Here is a 13,253-nt window from a genome sequence, read left to right on the forward strand (position 1 = left end):
AATGAATTAAATTTAAATTTCACCGACAATTGCGTCCTTTTACGCTGTACTTGTACGTGTTTTCAGGCAATATGAAATTCTCAGTCCTACCAGGTTTTCTGCATTAAATGGCAATCCTGAATGTAAAACAAAGTTCCCAACAAAGTGGTACAGGTCAGCTTCAGTAATGTTAATAATACAGTCGGTTTGTCCCAGGTTGAAGCATTAAATGAGTCATTCGTGTCATTTTGAACGTCAATGAGAATCGATGGATATTGTTCAAAAATTCTCGAAAAAAAATTGGTTTTCCTAAGGTATCACCCCAAGAAATAATACCGAGAGAAATGTACGACAATAAAGGTAGAATTTCTAATTACTCACATCAATGTGGCACAGTGCATTTATCACTTCATACAGGTAGGCATCTTCGATGCATTTCGAGTAAATATGCTTGTAAGACTGACTCTCTTGAACACATATTCGGCACAAGTCTTCGATGTTCTTCGTGGCCATTATCTGCTTAAAAGATACGCAGGCAGGTCGTGGAAAGGTTGCACAACACCAATTGAACCCGGTGGAATTGACTTATCTCCACCAAGGTAATCACCGCGAATGAGATAGTGAAAAATTTTATCAGAGAATGAAACTTAGGTGATACTCGAGTGAATGGACCAAAGAAGTAGATAACATTCAATCGGTCAACACATTGCAATAGATAATCCTCAACTCTTCAACATCCATGAGAAATTCAATGGAAGCTAAAAAAAAGGCCCGATTTACCAATAGGTAAACTTTTCTTGAGATAAGTTTTCTGTCTACATTTCGGATTCTTATCAAAATACTGAGAAGTTGCGCCACCTATCGGCAACGTCTCCGGCTCACCTGCCTCTCTTAAAGTAAACAATTGGAGTACCTAAATAAATTGGAGATGCTATCTGTCAGTTAATTGAGACGTTGTTTCCGCCTCACGATAAGAAATTACTCTCTACCTCTCGTAGAATTGATTTTCCCATTAGTTTCAGCATTGGTAAAGTTTTTAAGAATTGTCGGATCTGCGATGTGAAAAATAGAAAATGGAAAGGTTTTTCTTCCAGGAGAATGGAATGTAACCTACGCGGCTGCTTCCCGACTTCAATGTTTTTATTCCCTCACCTTCTTATAAAGGATGAGAGAACGCTGTTGTCAGGAAAATTCTTCGCGGTTCTTCATTGTAGGCATTACCTAGTACTTATCATGGCAGCATGTGTGGTATTAATGTCATTAATTGCAATAACTTTGGTTCCTCATACTTTATATCGGTGTTTTCCTGCTTTGCGGTTAGTGCTAATGTGTCGTTTTCTTATAGAAAAAGTCTATTACGAATTAGTGCACCAAATTCCGATATGTATGGACGTCTTGAAAAATCTTGATAGTAGCTGATAGTAGCGACGCGATGAACAGCTCTTGGATGTATGCCTAAGCGCCTAAGCCACGGCGAGTAGACTTGTAGGTGAGGGGGGGAGAAATTCGCGGCGAAGCGGGGTAGCGCCGCTACCCCGGCCACCGTGGCGTGGCAATCGCGTGACGTCAGGATAACAGCCAATCGGCAACGACTAGCAGACAACAGCAAACCGTTTGTAATCGTTTGAATCTAAACATGCCTTCGTCTCAACGTTGTCACGCTTTTGGATACGGCGCGCGGAAAACTCCTGATAGCCCTATCAAATTGCATTAATTTCCTCGGAATGAACGTCTGTAAGTACAAAGTGAAAGAATCTTGTAGTATAAGTTGGCCATTAATGCACTGAAAGCCAGTAGGTGAGACCGGCGATTCCGCTGTATATCCCTGTTCTTCCAATTCACTTTCAAAATTAATGAAACAATCTGTTTTTATGTGACATATCGTACTTAGCGTATAATATTCTTATGTTCTTGTAGTATCTGTGGATTTTTTTCATTAGTGTCATGCTATATATGTGCTGTAAATGGTGTTATGACGGGGTAAATGCAAGTGCAAAGGGTGGGGACTTAAGTACTATTAGGGCATTATTTTCTTCCATGCGAGAGACAGTCATTCACTATAAGATAATTTTCCACAGGAGTACCCTTATATTAGGGAAGCTGGCGTGATGAGTAATCCCTTTGAAGATAGTCCTTTCTACTCCTCCAACACTTTGGCAAAGATATCCTATCTTTATTTCAGATTTGCGGGTGAAAAAATGTTCACCATCGATGACCCTCCACATCTCCTGAAGTGCCCACGAAACATGTTCATGGAATATGACAATAAAGAAGAGGTATAAACATTAGCAAATACTTCAAAATTGTCAGTATTATGTAAATAACCATAATTAAGTATAAATTTTGTTGTAGATGACAGTTGGTGGTGTAGCTATTACAAGGGTTGGAAAATAGACCCACAATGAGGAGACTAAATAATCTGAGTACAAGACACTGGGAATATCGTTCACTTCCCCAAGATATCCACCTCTACTCTTAATCCTAGGTGAAGAGAGAAAATGAAAGGGAGCCTTGCCGCCCATGCATTCTGTCGATTACTGTCTTCTCCATTTGGACATTTTTGTTCAGTTAGGTGAGTATGATTTCATACAGATTTGAGAAACTGTAAATAGATAAATTTAGTAAGGGAGACATCCATGTTATTTTTACTGTCTATTGCAGGGTGGATTGATTAAGGTGTGAGTGTGACTGCAGAAATCGTTCAATTCATAAAGCAGTTTTGCAGCTTTAATGGAAGTGCCCAACAGAAGAACTCGAATGGAAATCTTGTGGCCTCTTGCATGATAAATGTCAGCATCTGGAATTTTAGGAAGAAGGTATTGAAAAAGTTTATATATTTGTGATTCGCCAATTCTGTGCAGTCTCTATAGTGGGTATTTCTATATTATGTTATATATTTTATTTATCAAATTGCATTTCTCTGACCAAGCATTAGCCTGTACCTCTCCTGATGTTTTCACAAAGTTGTATGGTATGGTTTTTTGGAAAGTATCTTTCCCTGTTACTCATTTAGTCTGTTTAATTACTCGTGCACCAAGATTCAATAGAACACATCAGTCAGATTACACAACATAGCCAACATTCTTAGCACACCTTACAAAATTATTCGGTACATATAATGGCCTGATTTATTTCAACAATCAACGATGGGAATACCATTCAAGATATGTATAAACATACTGTTTTCTGTGTTAGATGAAGGAGATATTATTTCTTTGTATCTTATGAGACATTCTTTTCTCTGTCTTTTAGGGAAGTGTAATGAAACTTTGTCTTAAGGCCTCACCCTTAGTGAGCAAGATATGAGAAATATTAGTGAAAACAGTAGTTACAGTTTTTGCTACCAACTTTAATAAAATAACCATTACTTAAAGACAACGAGTACCAAAACCTCTAATTTTTGCATGGCAGTGGTAATACAGCCAACTTTTTGAACAGAGGACAGTAAAGGGCATCATGTTTTTTAAAAATTCATAGCCTAAATGCCTCTTTTTTTTATCTATAAAAATGGCCATTGTCTGAGACGAGGAACTCCAATGTATTCAATGAGATAGGTAGAGAAAGTATGACTCACTTTTTGCATTTTTCTTTCAATTCTCCAAAATTATTGTTGCTGTGAGAACAATATTGGTGTCAACAGCATAGGGAATGGATTGGAACCATTTATTTGTAGAAAACTATTTATATGATCATTTATGTTTGAAAGTGATAGGATATAGGCACAGGGAAGGAGCTTAATGGAACTCCATGCTTCAGGCCTGTACCCAGGCAAATGAAAGTTACACCATTTCCTGAGGTAATGACAAATTGAATATGGTCCGACAAGTAGGTTTCAATCAAAATTAGCTATGACACAAAAACCATCAAGTCAAGTTTATTGAGGATCAATTGGTGGTCCACAGTGTTAAAAACTTTTGAGAAATCAAAAAATATTGTAGCAACTTCCATTTTATTATCTAGTGCATTGATAATCTGGTTTTCTAAGTGATGGATTTCAGAAGATGAGATTAGTGTTTCCTGCCCTTGGTATTTATGGTTAGGAAGTAAATACCTATGTCCTTATTGATGTTGGGGGAATATGAATTATTTAATCAGTATAACTGCATTTATCAAGGGAGATATTATCGTGGGAAGAAATGGATTGCTAGACAAGTGAATCTCATCTATTTGTCAGCATAAATGTGAAAATTATAACTTCATATCTCAAATGAAACTTGCCTAAAGGAGGTAGTAAAAAAATGCTGCCTTCGATTTTTGGTAACCAAAACAGTTGTTCCATAAGAAATGCACAAGGATAAATGTTTTACCACCCTAAACACTTAAGGTCACTCAAAAACATTTTTCAAACAAAGGAGTGGATACTGCTTTGGCAAATCTGGACAGCTTTTAATGGAAATTTTGAAGCATGTTGTAGGGCATTTGCAATTTTCTGACATTTTCCGACCTTGAGTTTTACATGATTTCAATGTGGATTGTGCGCCCCTAAAATTGATTAATTTGGAAATTCCTAGTAAGTTTACATGGAGACTACTGTTCATTATTCCAGACTTAGGATTCTTTTGAATGCAAAAGTGTATTTTTTCCATCCTTTGAAATAAATAAATATTTAAGGCTGGGTAAATTAATCAAATTTCAAAGTAAGACAGAGAGTCGGGTTTTATGTAATCAGAAAAATCATTCCCATTCCCACCTCATTGTTTTGTTTGCTTTTATTTAATAGTTCAGTCAGACTGTTGAAAAGTACTGCAGTCAAAATTTTTAAATACACGAGTGTTCCTACTGCTAATTTGCTTTGAGTTGTATTCTCACGTGTAAAGATTTTTTAGATTAATTCATTTAGTCATTCATTTTACATAACAAATGAGGACCATAGAAGCTTAGGGGGACTAGTGCAATTTTTTTACATAATAGCTGATAATTCTTGGTAATTAATTGCACTTATCTTTCTTGGTTTCTAAGATCCTCAATTATTCAGTAAAACCTCTTTACATCGCAATGGAGGGGACCAAAATTTGGGCAATTTGATGTTTGGAGGTAGTTAGGCTGTCTCGGGAGTATCTCCTTGGTATGATAAGTATTTTATGAGATAAAGAGGTTCACTACAAAGAGGTTTGCCTATAAATTTACATGTAAAACTGACCGCAGGGGTGGTATGAAGTGTGGAGGTTTATGATGTAAAGAGGTTCACTGCATAGAGGTTTTACTGCATATGTACATAATCCTAACAGCAAAACACATTTGAATTTGTAAGGGAGTCTTAAATCATATGACATTATTGACAATGGTAAGATATTTTCATAATAATATGTTTTGTACCTTGGCTTTACTTCAACTCCAAAAGTCACCTCAATTCAAGTGATATGTAATAACATCCCTTTCACTACAGTAATTTCTCCTGTGTTTAGAAATTTTGATTTGATTACTAATTTTGTGCAATATGGATTAAAAACTGGAATGAGATACCATGGATTAGTAGTGGTTTTCTGTTCACCGTACTCTACACTGTACAGTGCAGTATAATCTCCTAAGTTTGATGTATGATAAGTACATTTGAGAGATTCAGCCATAATAGTGTGTGTGGAAACCAAATTGGAAATAGGAAAGATTCACTTTGTTACTTTTCATTGATACGAATGCACTTTGAGATATGAATGGATAACTGCAGCTGAAATTTTTTCCAACCGGTTACAGTAGGCTATATGCTTTTTGAAACATCCTACCATGTTTGGTAGGCAACTAAAAATCGTCAGTAACAATCCCGATTTGGTTGACAACCGAACATCATCTGTAGCCGACCGGGTTCAGTAGGCTACCGAGAATCATCTGCCTGAGTGAATTCTTCCCATTTCCAATTTGATTTCCACCCTTACCAATATGTCTGAAGCCTTCTCATTTAAACTCAACTGATTTGGGCGTTACTTATTAGAATGATGAAATATTCATGGTGAAACAAAAACCAAGTACTGTTCCAAAAACTTTTTATTTGGTATCAACTATCTTGTATGATGTTGGGCACGATATGGTGGAAGTTTTAATATTAGTAAAATAAGACATTGCAATATTTCCACTGACTTTTATTATGACACTAACATTTCGTCATTACAAACAACATTATCAGGTGTTGCTTGGCCATACTTGATAACGTTGTTTGTAACGACGGAACACGTAGTGTCATAATAAAACTCAGAGGAAATATTGCAATGTCTTATTTTACTAATGCTATCAACTACTTTCAACATCATTACCAAGACAATTTGTCTTGATAGCAAATAAAAAGTTTGTGAAACAGTATTTGGTTTTCGTTTCAACTTTAATTTAATTATATTGCATCAAACGTAGGACATTATACTGTAGTACACATTACGGTATATAGCCTGATATTTACAATACAATTTTGTACATTAATTGTTATGATGGAAGCTTATTTGTTAATATAATGACTACATTTTCAATGTATAAATATTATTTTAATGTGTGTTGGTTGTAACCCATGTTTATTGATTTGAGCTTTCCTAACTTTTTACAATGTTAGTTTAGACTGGTAGAACGTACGAGTGGTACGTGGGAGTTTCGTTCCAATTAATTCTTACAAACTAATCCTTATCCGCTTTACGTGTGAATTTTGTGGACTCCTGTCCTGCTTGTTAAAGAATAATTTCTGTTGTAATAACGATTTTTCATGTACAGACACCAGCTCAAAATAAAGGCTTTTGAAGCGTAATCGGATTTTTTACTTATTTGAAGCAGTAATACCCCTATCCTTATAAGATCCCTACAAAATCCTGTCCCTAAATTCGCGCTGGTTGAAGGAAATAAGAAAAAATAATAAGTAATACGTAAATACAGCAATATATGCAGACGACATTGGCAGTCAATTCCGATTGGCTGTTATCCTGACGTCACGCGATTGCCACGCCACGGTGGCCGGGGTAGCGGCGCTACCCCGCTTCGCCGCGAATTTCTCCCCCCCTCACCTACAAGTCTACTCGCCGTGCCTAAGCCTCCGCGCCTCCGCCGTCAGAAACTTTGCATTGCAAATAGCGATGGCTACGCCGCTGAGTTAGTACTATAAATGTCAGTATCGGTTATAAGTTTTACTTGTTTAGAAAACTATAGTCATCCTTAGAACCGGTAAATCGATTAACCTTACTTAATAAAGCTCTTTAATTTCCTTTAAAGGTGCTAAAAGAATTGTTATTTAAAAAATTACCTAAAGGCGCATTTTCAGTAACGATCAGTACAACAAGACATCTACCGGGAATAGAGCGTAGGATTTGAAACACAAAACAAATATCATTCGTTTGTCTCTTGTCGCGTCTCGTTTCGCAAATGTTTCGACTACGCAACCGCGCAACGTACGCTAAAGTGCGCCACGATATGCGTGATCAGAATTATAAATATTGAATTGTTGTTAATGTAGCTGTATAAACTTTATGAACGAAGGGCACATTTATATTTTACATGACACCATGAAAGATTGCGTCTGCCTGTATCGGCTTGTGTAGCGCTTGTGATTAATTTATTGCAGCATCGGTTTGCGTCTGTTATAAATGTTTGAAAGAAAAGTTCATGTTTTCGTGAATATTCTCGTCTAAAGTGAAAGTTTCTGGACGGAAGATGTCTGGCGGTGGGTTGTCACTGTGCAGGCTCTGCCGCAAAACGTGCGACTTTTCCATAAACATCTTCGATCCTAATGGAACTAATGGCTTCCTTGTGTGGGAAATTATCAAAGAACTTTTGCAGCTGGATGTAAGCAGATGACTGAATACGATGCATGTTTTGGTCCTACTGATAACATAGTTTCTAGTGGTTTATCCAAAATTGTTGTTATATATTCCAATACATAGCCAATAATTGTTATTTGTATGATAAATTAGTGTTGTTTTCATCCTAATCATTGAAGGTATGCAAAGCAGATGGCCTACCAGTCACAATTTGCAGACAATGCATGGACAAGGTGACAGAGTTCAAATACTTCAAAACAATGTGTATTGCGTCCCGCATCGAGTTTCTTAAGGCTTCCGCCAGCAGAGGGCTTATCGTAAGTGCTCTGAAATTCTTTCTCCTTGTGTTAATGGAATACATTTCCCAGCGTTATGTACGGCCAAAACTTGTATTTTGTAAAAATGAATTGACGCTAGTTGGTATTTGCACTCTCGAAGACAGTGGACGCGCCCTGAAATTTTCTGGCCGTGCTGCTTCAGTAAACAAAGCAGTTACTCTGGTACTGTCAACAGTGGCAGCTGTGACAACTTGTCAAAAGTCTAGAATCATGCTTTGATGTTTTTTTGTTGGAAATCTTTTTGGTGTTTTTAGTGATCTTGTTTTGCCTACTTGTATTTGTGAGTGGGTGTGTTCAAGTGTTTATCAGTGAATGACAGCATCTCCTTGGGTTTCCACAATACAGTGATTAATTTTTAAAAGTTGGACAAGAAGTGGGAGATATTATACAAACGAAACTCAATTGGACAATTGAGGTTTTTTTTTCATTCCATATTGCATATTTGAGGCCATATAGCTCAACTCCCCCGTTTTACACTCTGAATACAGGAGACTATCATTATTAAGAAGTTCATGGCACCGAAAAAGCCTTAGTTTGGGTCTCTACCTTAGAAGGTCATTGAGTAATTCATTCTTGAGGTGGACAACTACAAAATTTCTCTCTAACTAAAAAAATCTCTCAACCTTGATAGTAGAACTACAATTGACAGATCAAAAGGAAGAAAAGATAATACATTAATGTTTCAAGGTCAGTCTCGCATAGGCACTGTCCACGCATTTATCTCCACTCGTGTATTCAAAGTGCAATTGTTGGTCCATGTGCCATGACGACACATTGATCTTGAGCCTTGTGATTGGAAGACTGGCAAACAAAGTGTTCATTAAAAATGGCGAAAAATCAGGCACTTCTTTACTTCCCTACCTCACTGCTCCCTCCATTTTGCCACTCACAACCTTACTAGCTTCACCTAAATTTTGATATCGATAGGTGACGTCATGAGAAATAGCACTTTCATTGCTACGTTTGAATTCACGGCGCCTGTCGTGGTTGATAAATTTTTAGTTAACGTGCGGCCGGTGATAGTTATGTGATCAATATTTCTTCCTAAAATGGCTTATCAACAGACTGTGAATTTGATGACATATAGACTGTGAAAACCTGGAAAAAACCATGAATTTTATAATGTAGTTAGAGTGGGAACCCTTTCTGTGCTGAGCCTAAAACGCTTTATCTAAAGGCCGAGCCACATGTATCTCAACACATATATTCGAAGTGCAATTGTTGGTCCTTGTGCCATGACAACACATTGACCTTAACCCTTTTAGTGCTATCCTTCTTCCCGGAGTACAGTCGGAAAATGCGGAGGGTATTTTAATAAGATGTAGCAACTAGGAAAAATAAACATTGTATAGTTAATTTTTTAGATATCTTTAAGTGGTTTTTTTTAATTAATGAGATAAAAATTGGACAATTATCACAACATTTTTATAAGTTTACTGATATATAAGTTTTTTTATTTCAATGTCCTCAAATTTAACAACAATAACGTAAAAGGCAATATATCGGCGTGCCGCACTCAAAGGGTTAAGACTGCACCAAAGCCGGAAGAGACTGGTAACCAAAGTGTTCATTAACCCTGGCAAAAAATCAGACACTTCTTTACTTCCCTACCTCACTGCTCCCTCCATTTTGCCACTCACAACCTTAAGCTTCACCTGAATTTTGATATCGACAGGTGAGGTCATGAGAAATAGCACTTTCATTGCTACGTTTGAATTCACGGTGGATAATAACATATAATAGATATCGTAATTTAAAAATCTAAAAGCGTGAAATAGGTTCTCCATGAGCAATAATCTCTCGATTTAGGCATTAAAAAATTAGGAAATCATATTAATACTATCGGATTAATTTTCTGGTGTACATGAGTGTGTAAATCTTGTGAAGCAAAGATGTTACAGTGTTCCCACTAAACCTTGAAAACCTTAAAACCGTGAATAAGCCGTGAATTTCGTCTACCGTGAGAGAACCGGGAAAAAGCCGTGAATTTCGTTGTAAAGCCTTCAAAATCTCTCAATCTTGATTTTACGATCGTAAAACTATGTTTGACAGATTAAAAGAAAAATGGATATTTCAATCATATTTCAAGGTCAGTCACGTGCAGACGTGGCCATGGATCTATCTGCACAGGTATATTCGAGGCGCAATTATTGGTCCGTGCGCAATGACGACACGTTGACCTTAAGCCTGTAGCAAAGCCGTAAGACTGGTAACCAAAGTGTTCATTAACACTTGCAAAAATCAGACTCTTCTTAATTTCCCTGGCACCCTGGTCCCTCCATTTTCCCACTCACAACCTTTATAGCCAGAGCTGAATTTTGCAAACGAAATGTGACGTCAGGAGAGATTACAGCACTTTCATTGCTGCGTTTGCATTGCACGGCGTCTGTTGCGTTTGATAAATTTTTGGTTAACGTGCGGCCTGTGATTTTTATGTGATCAATATTTCTTCCTAAAATGGCTTATCAACAGACCGTGGTTTCGACGACATTTAAACCATGAAAACCTGGAAAAAACTGTGAATTTTATGATTTAGATTGAGTGGGAACCGTTTGTGTGAGACTTGCTGTGTTTATTCTCTGCTTCAACTTCTATTCTTTGTTCACGGCAGGACTCGAATCCATGCCCGCTTGGAGACTTCCCTGACGTGAGATTCTTCCTTCCTGGCCACCGGGAAAGGCGAATTTCTGACTCAATTCAATCCAAACAAGAGAAGCACAAGTCCCAGGGGCCTGATAAGAAGACCAACAGTGCTGTGGACCACGGTGATTCTTCGGGAGGCAAAAGAGGAAATGATGTGCAATCGGTAATTGTTCCTATTGCTGCCAAGCAAAACACCTCCCAATCTGACTTGATGCTTTCCTGGCAAATTACAGTGAAATTTCTTTATATCATAATGGAGGGGACCAAAATTTGGGCAATTTGATGTATGGAGGTTCACTATAGGCTGGAGGTTTCAGTGATATGCACCATTTTTTCATATCCTTCGGAAATGAAAGGCACTGATGTCTTATAAACCATCGTATTTATGAAGCGAACTTGTACTTATAATTCAACCCTTTTAGTGCGGCACGCCGATATATCGGCTTTTACGTTATTGATGTGAAATTTGAGGACATTGAAATAAAAAAACTTACCGTATAAGCGCGTGTAAGAGGCGCACCTTTTTTTCCCAGAAATTGCAGCCAAAAATGGGGGTGCGCCTCTTACAGAAACTTCTTATCTTCTCCCCCTCCACTTCACCGGTCGCAAGTCCAAGGGGAACTGAGTGGCCTTGGTTTTCAGCGTGAGTCAGTCATCTAAAACCCTGGGTCAAAAACAAGCGGCAGGCAGGGGAGTTTCTCCCTTAGTGACGTATTTTTAAAATGCTCCTGTTTGCTTTTTTGTCAGCATTGCGCCGTCACGTCGGTACCCCAGAGGTGAACATGGAAGGTCGCGCAGGGTTTTTTTTGCTCCGGAGGGCGCGCTAAATTTACTGCCACGAGTGGGCATCTCGCGGCATTTATACTGCATATAGTAATCGGTTATCAAAAGTAGAGAAACGCGTATTTTTGAAGGACATAAGTAGTTAATCATCAATGTATGTCTTGCCAAGTAATTTCCATTACGCTGAGGACCTGATTTTCCAAAAATCATCTTCAGACGCTAATATGAGGATTATTGCAACTGAAAATTATATTGATGTCAAAAACTGCGCTTTAAAAAATTCAAACGAGTGTGTTCATTGTTGGACTAAATGGTGGACGGAAGAAATCGGAAAAGCTTATAAGTGAAGAGCGCTGAAAGGGTGGTCGAGGGGAAGGAGCGCGATCCCTCACCTTTGTATATCAAGCTACGAGGCTATGAGCGAAGGAGCAAGGGAAGAACACGTCCGATCTTGCATGTGACATCGTTGCCTTCAAAGTGAAGGGGCGAAGGCGCAGCAATGTGATACACGCAGTTTGCGTTGCCTGAAGTTTCCAGTCCGTCTCGTCTTGTTTGAATGCGCTCATGCTACGCTTGTTTCTTCTGAAATTGTTCTGTTTGGACTATGATGAATATTAGTAGCCTTGTTTTAACGATAAATCTTTGTGTCAATCAATTAGAGCTTAAAAAACTTAAATGCTGTCAATATACGTCGTGTTAGGTCTCATTCTTTTTAGAATCTCGTGCGTTCCATACAATTGCTGAAAGATATTGAGATATCTTCGAGCTCAGTAGGTGACTCACCTAGCATTTGGCCTCCAGAAACTTGGAGAATTGAACCTGGTAGACCGAAAAAGGTCAGTTGGTGAGATGGGGTAGGGATGAAACACGTTTCCATTGTTCCCCTGTAACTTGACATTTTCCTATTTTCCTGTGGGGTCTCGGAAAGGAAAAAAAAATGGCAGAGGCATTGGCTGATGGAGGGCCGAGCATGGTTCCGTTAAATCTACGACGTGGTTATTATCCTGCGGCACTGAAATCCTGATTTTGGTCCAATTTCTTGGAAACGTTCATGCTACGCGCCTGTCACGTTTTGCCTTAAAATTTTCCACGGCTGCAATTCTATTGCAATACTTCTGCTTGAGAGCTTTTAAGCAAAATTGTTGGTGAGTAGGACCAGCATCGTAGAGTAATGGCGTGTGCGAAGAGAGGGTTGGCACTCTTTCTCCCCCCTCTTATGCCACTGTTACCGCCGCAGTTATCAAAATTCAATATTTAATCTCATTAATTAAAAATAACCGCTTAAAGATATCTAAAAAATTAACTATATAATATTTATTTTTTCTAGTTGCTACATATTATTAAAATACCCTCTGCAGTTTTCGACTGTACCCCAGGAAGAAGGGTAGCACAAAATGGGTTAATAATTACAGAAAGCGAGCGCCATTGCATGATTTTTACCATGATTGGAGAGAAAACAATGTGATCTCTCTTAGTTCAACAGTCACTTAAAATGATTAGGATAGCTAGGATGGGATTAGGACTATAGTTAGCAAAATTCAGATCCACCTGATTTTTATTGCCTGTCTTCTAATCGCAGGCTTAAGGTCAATGTGCTGTCATGGCACATGGACCAATTAATAATTGCGCTTCGAATGCACGTGAGCAGATAAATGCGTGGTATCTGCACGTGACTCAGCTTTGAAACATGCTCGAAAGATAGATTTTTCTTCTAATCTGCCAATTGTAGTTTTACAATCAAGTTTGAGAGATTCCTAAGGTTTTATTGATGAAATTCACGGCTATT

General features: G+C 38.0%; 2 protein-coding genes and 1 long non-coding RNA gene across 4 annotated transcripts in view; 2 read left to right on the forward strand and 1 right to left on the reverse strand.

Moving 5' to 3' along the window:
• Window positions 1–950, reverse strand: part of LOC124170116 (zinc finger protein 497-like) — a 28,213-nt gene extending 27,263 nt beyond the window's left edge. Inside the window, exon 1 of the mRNA XM_046548799.1 lies at window positions 361–950. Coding sequence (XP_046404755.1) covers window positions 361–492 — 132 coding nt within the window. The 5' untranslated portion in view covers window positions 493–950. The remainder of the gene's footprint in view (window positions 1–360) is intronic.
• Window positions 951–2,213: 1,263 nt separating this feature from the next.
• LOC124170285 lies at window positions 2,214–2,681 on the forward strand. Its single transcript, XR_006867416.1, has 3 exons — window positions 2,214–2,255; window positions 2,332–2,551; window positions 2,641–2,681. It is a non-coding gene; the product is annotated as an uncharacterized LOC124170285 (long non-coding RNA).
• Window positions 2,682–7,310: 4,629 nt separating this feature from the next.
• Window positions 7,311–13,253, forward strand: part of LOC124170125 (mucin-19-like) — a 51,494-nt gene continuing 45,551 nt past the window's right edge. The window contains exons 1-3 of one of the 2 annotated variants that reach the window (XM_046548814.1): window positions 7,311–7,728; window positions 7,883–8,020; window positions 10,653–10,847. In XM_046548814.1, the coding sequence (XP_046404770.1) occupies window positions 7,597–7,728; window positions 7,883–8,020; window positions 10,653–10,847 (465 nt within the window). In that variant the 5' untranslated portion in view covers window positions 7,311–7,596. The remainder of the gene's footprint in view (window positions 7,729–7,882; window positions 8,021–10,652; window positions 10,848–13,253) is intronic. The other variant, XM_046548815.1, reaches the window with a different exon arrangement.

Source organism: Ischnura elegans, chromosome 13, assembly GCF_921293095.1.
Source record: "Ischnura elegans chromosome 13, ioIscEleg1.1, whole genome shotgun sequence".
NCBI lineage: Eukaryota > Metazoa > Arthropoda > Insecta > Odonata > Coenagrionidae > Ischnura > Ischnura elegans.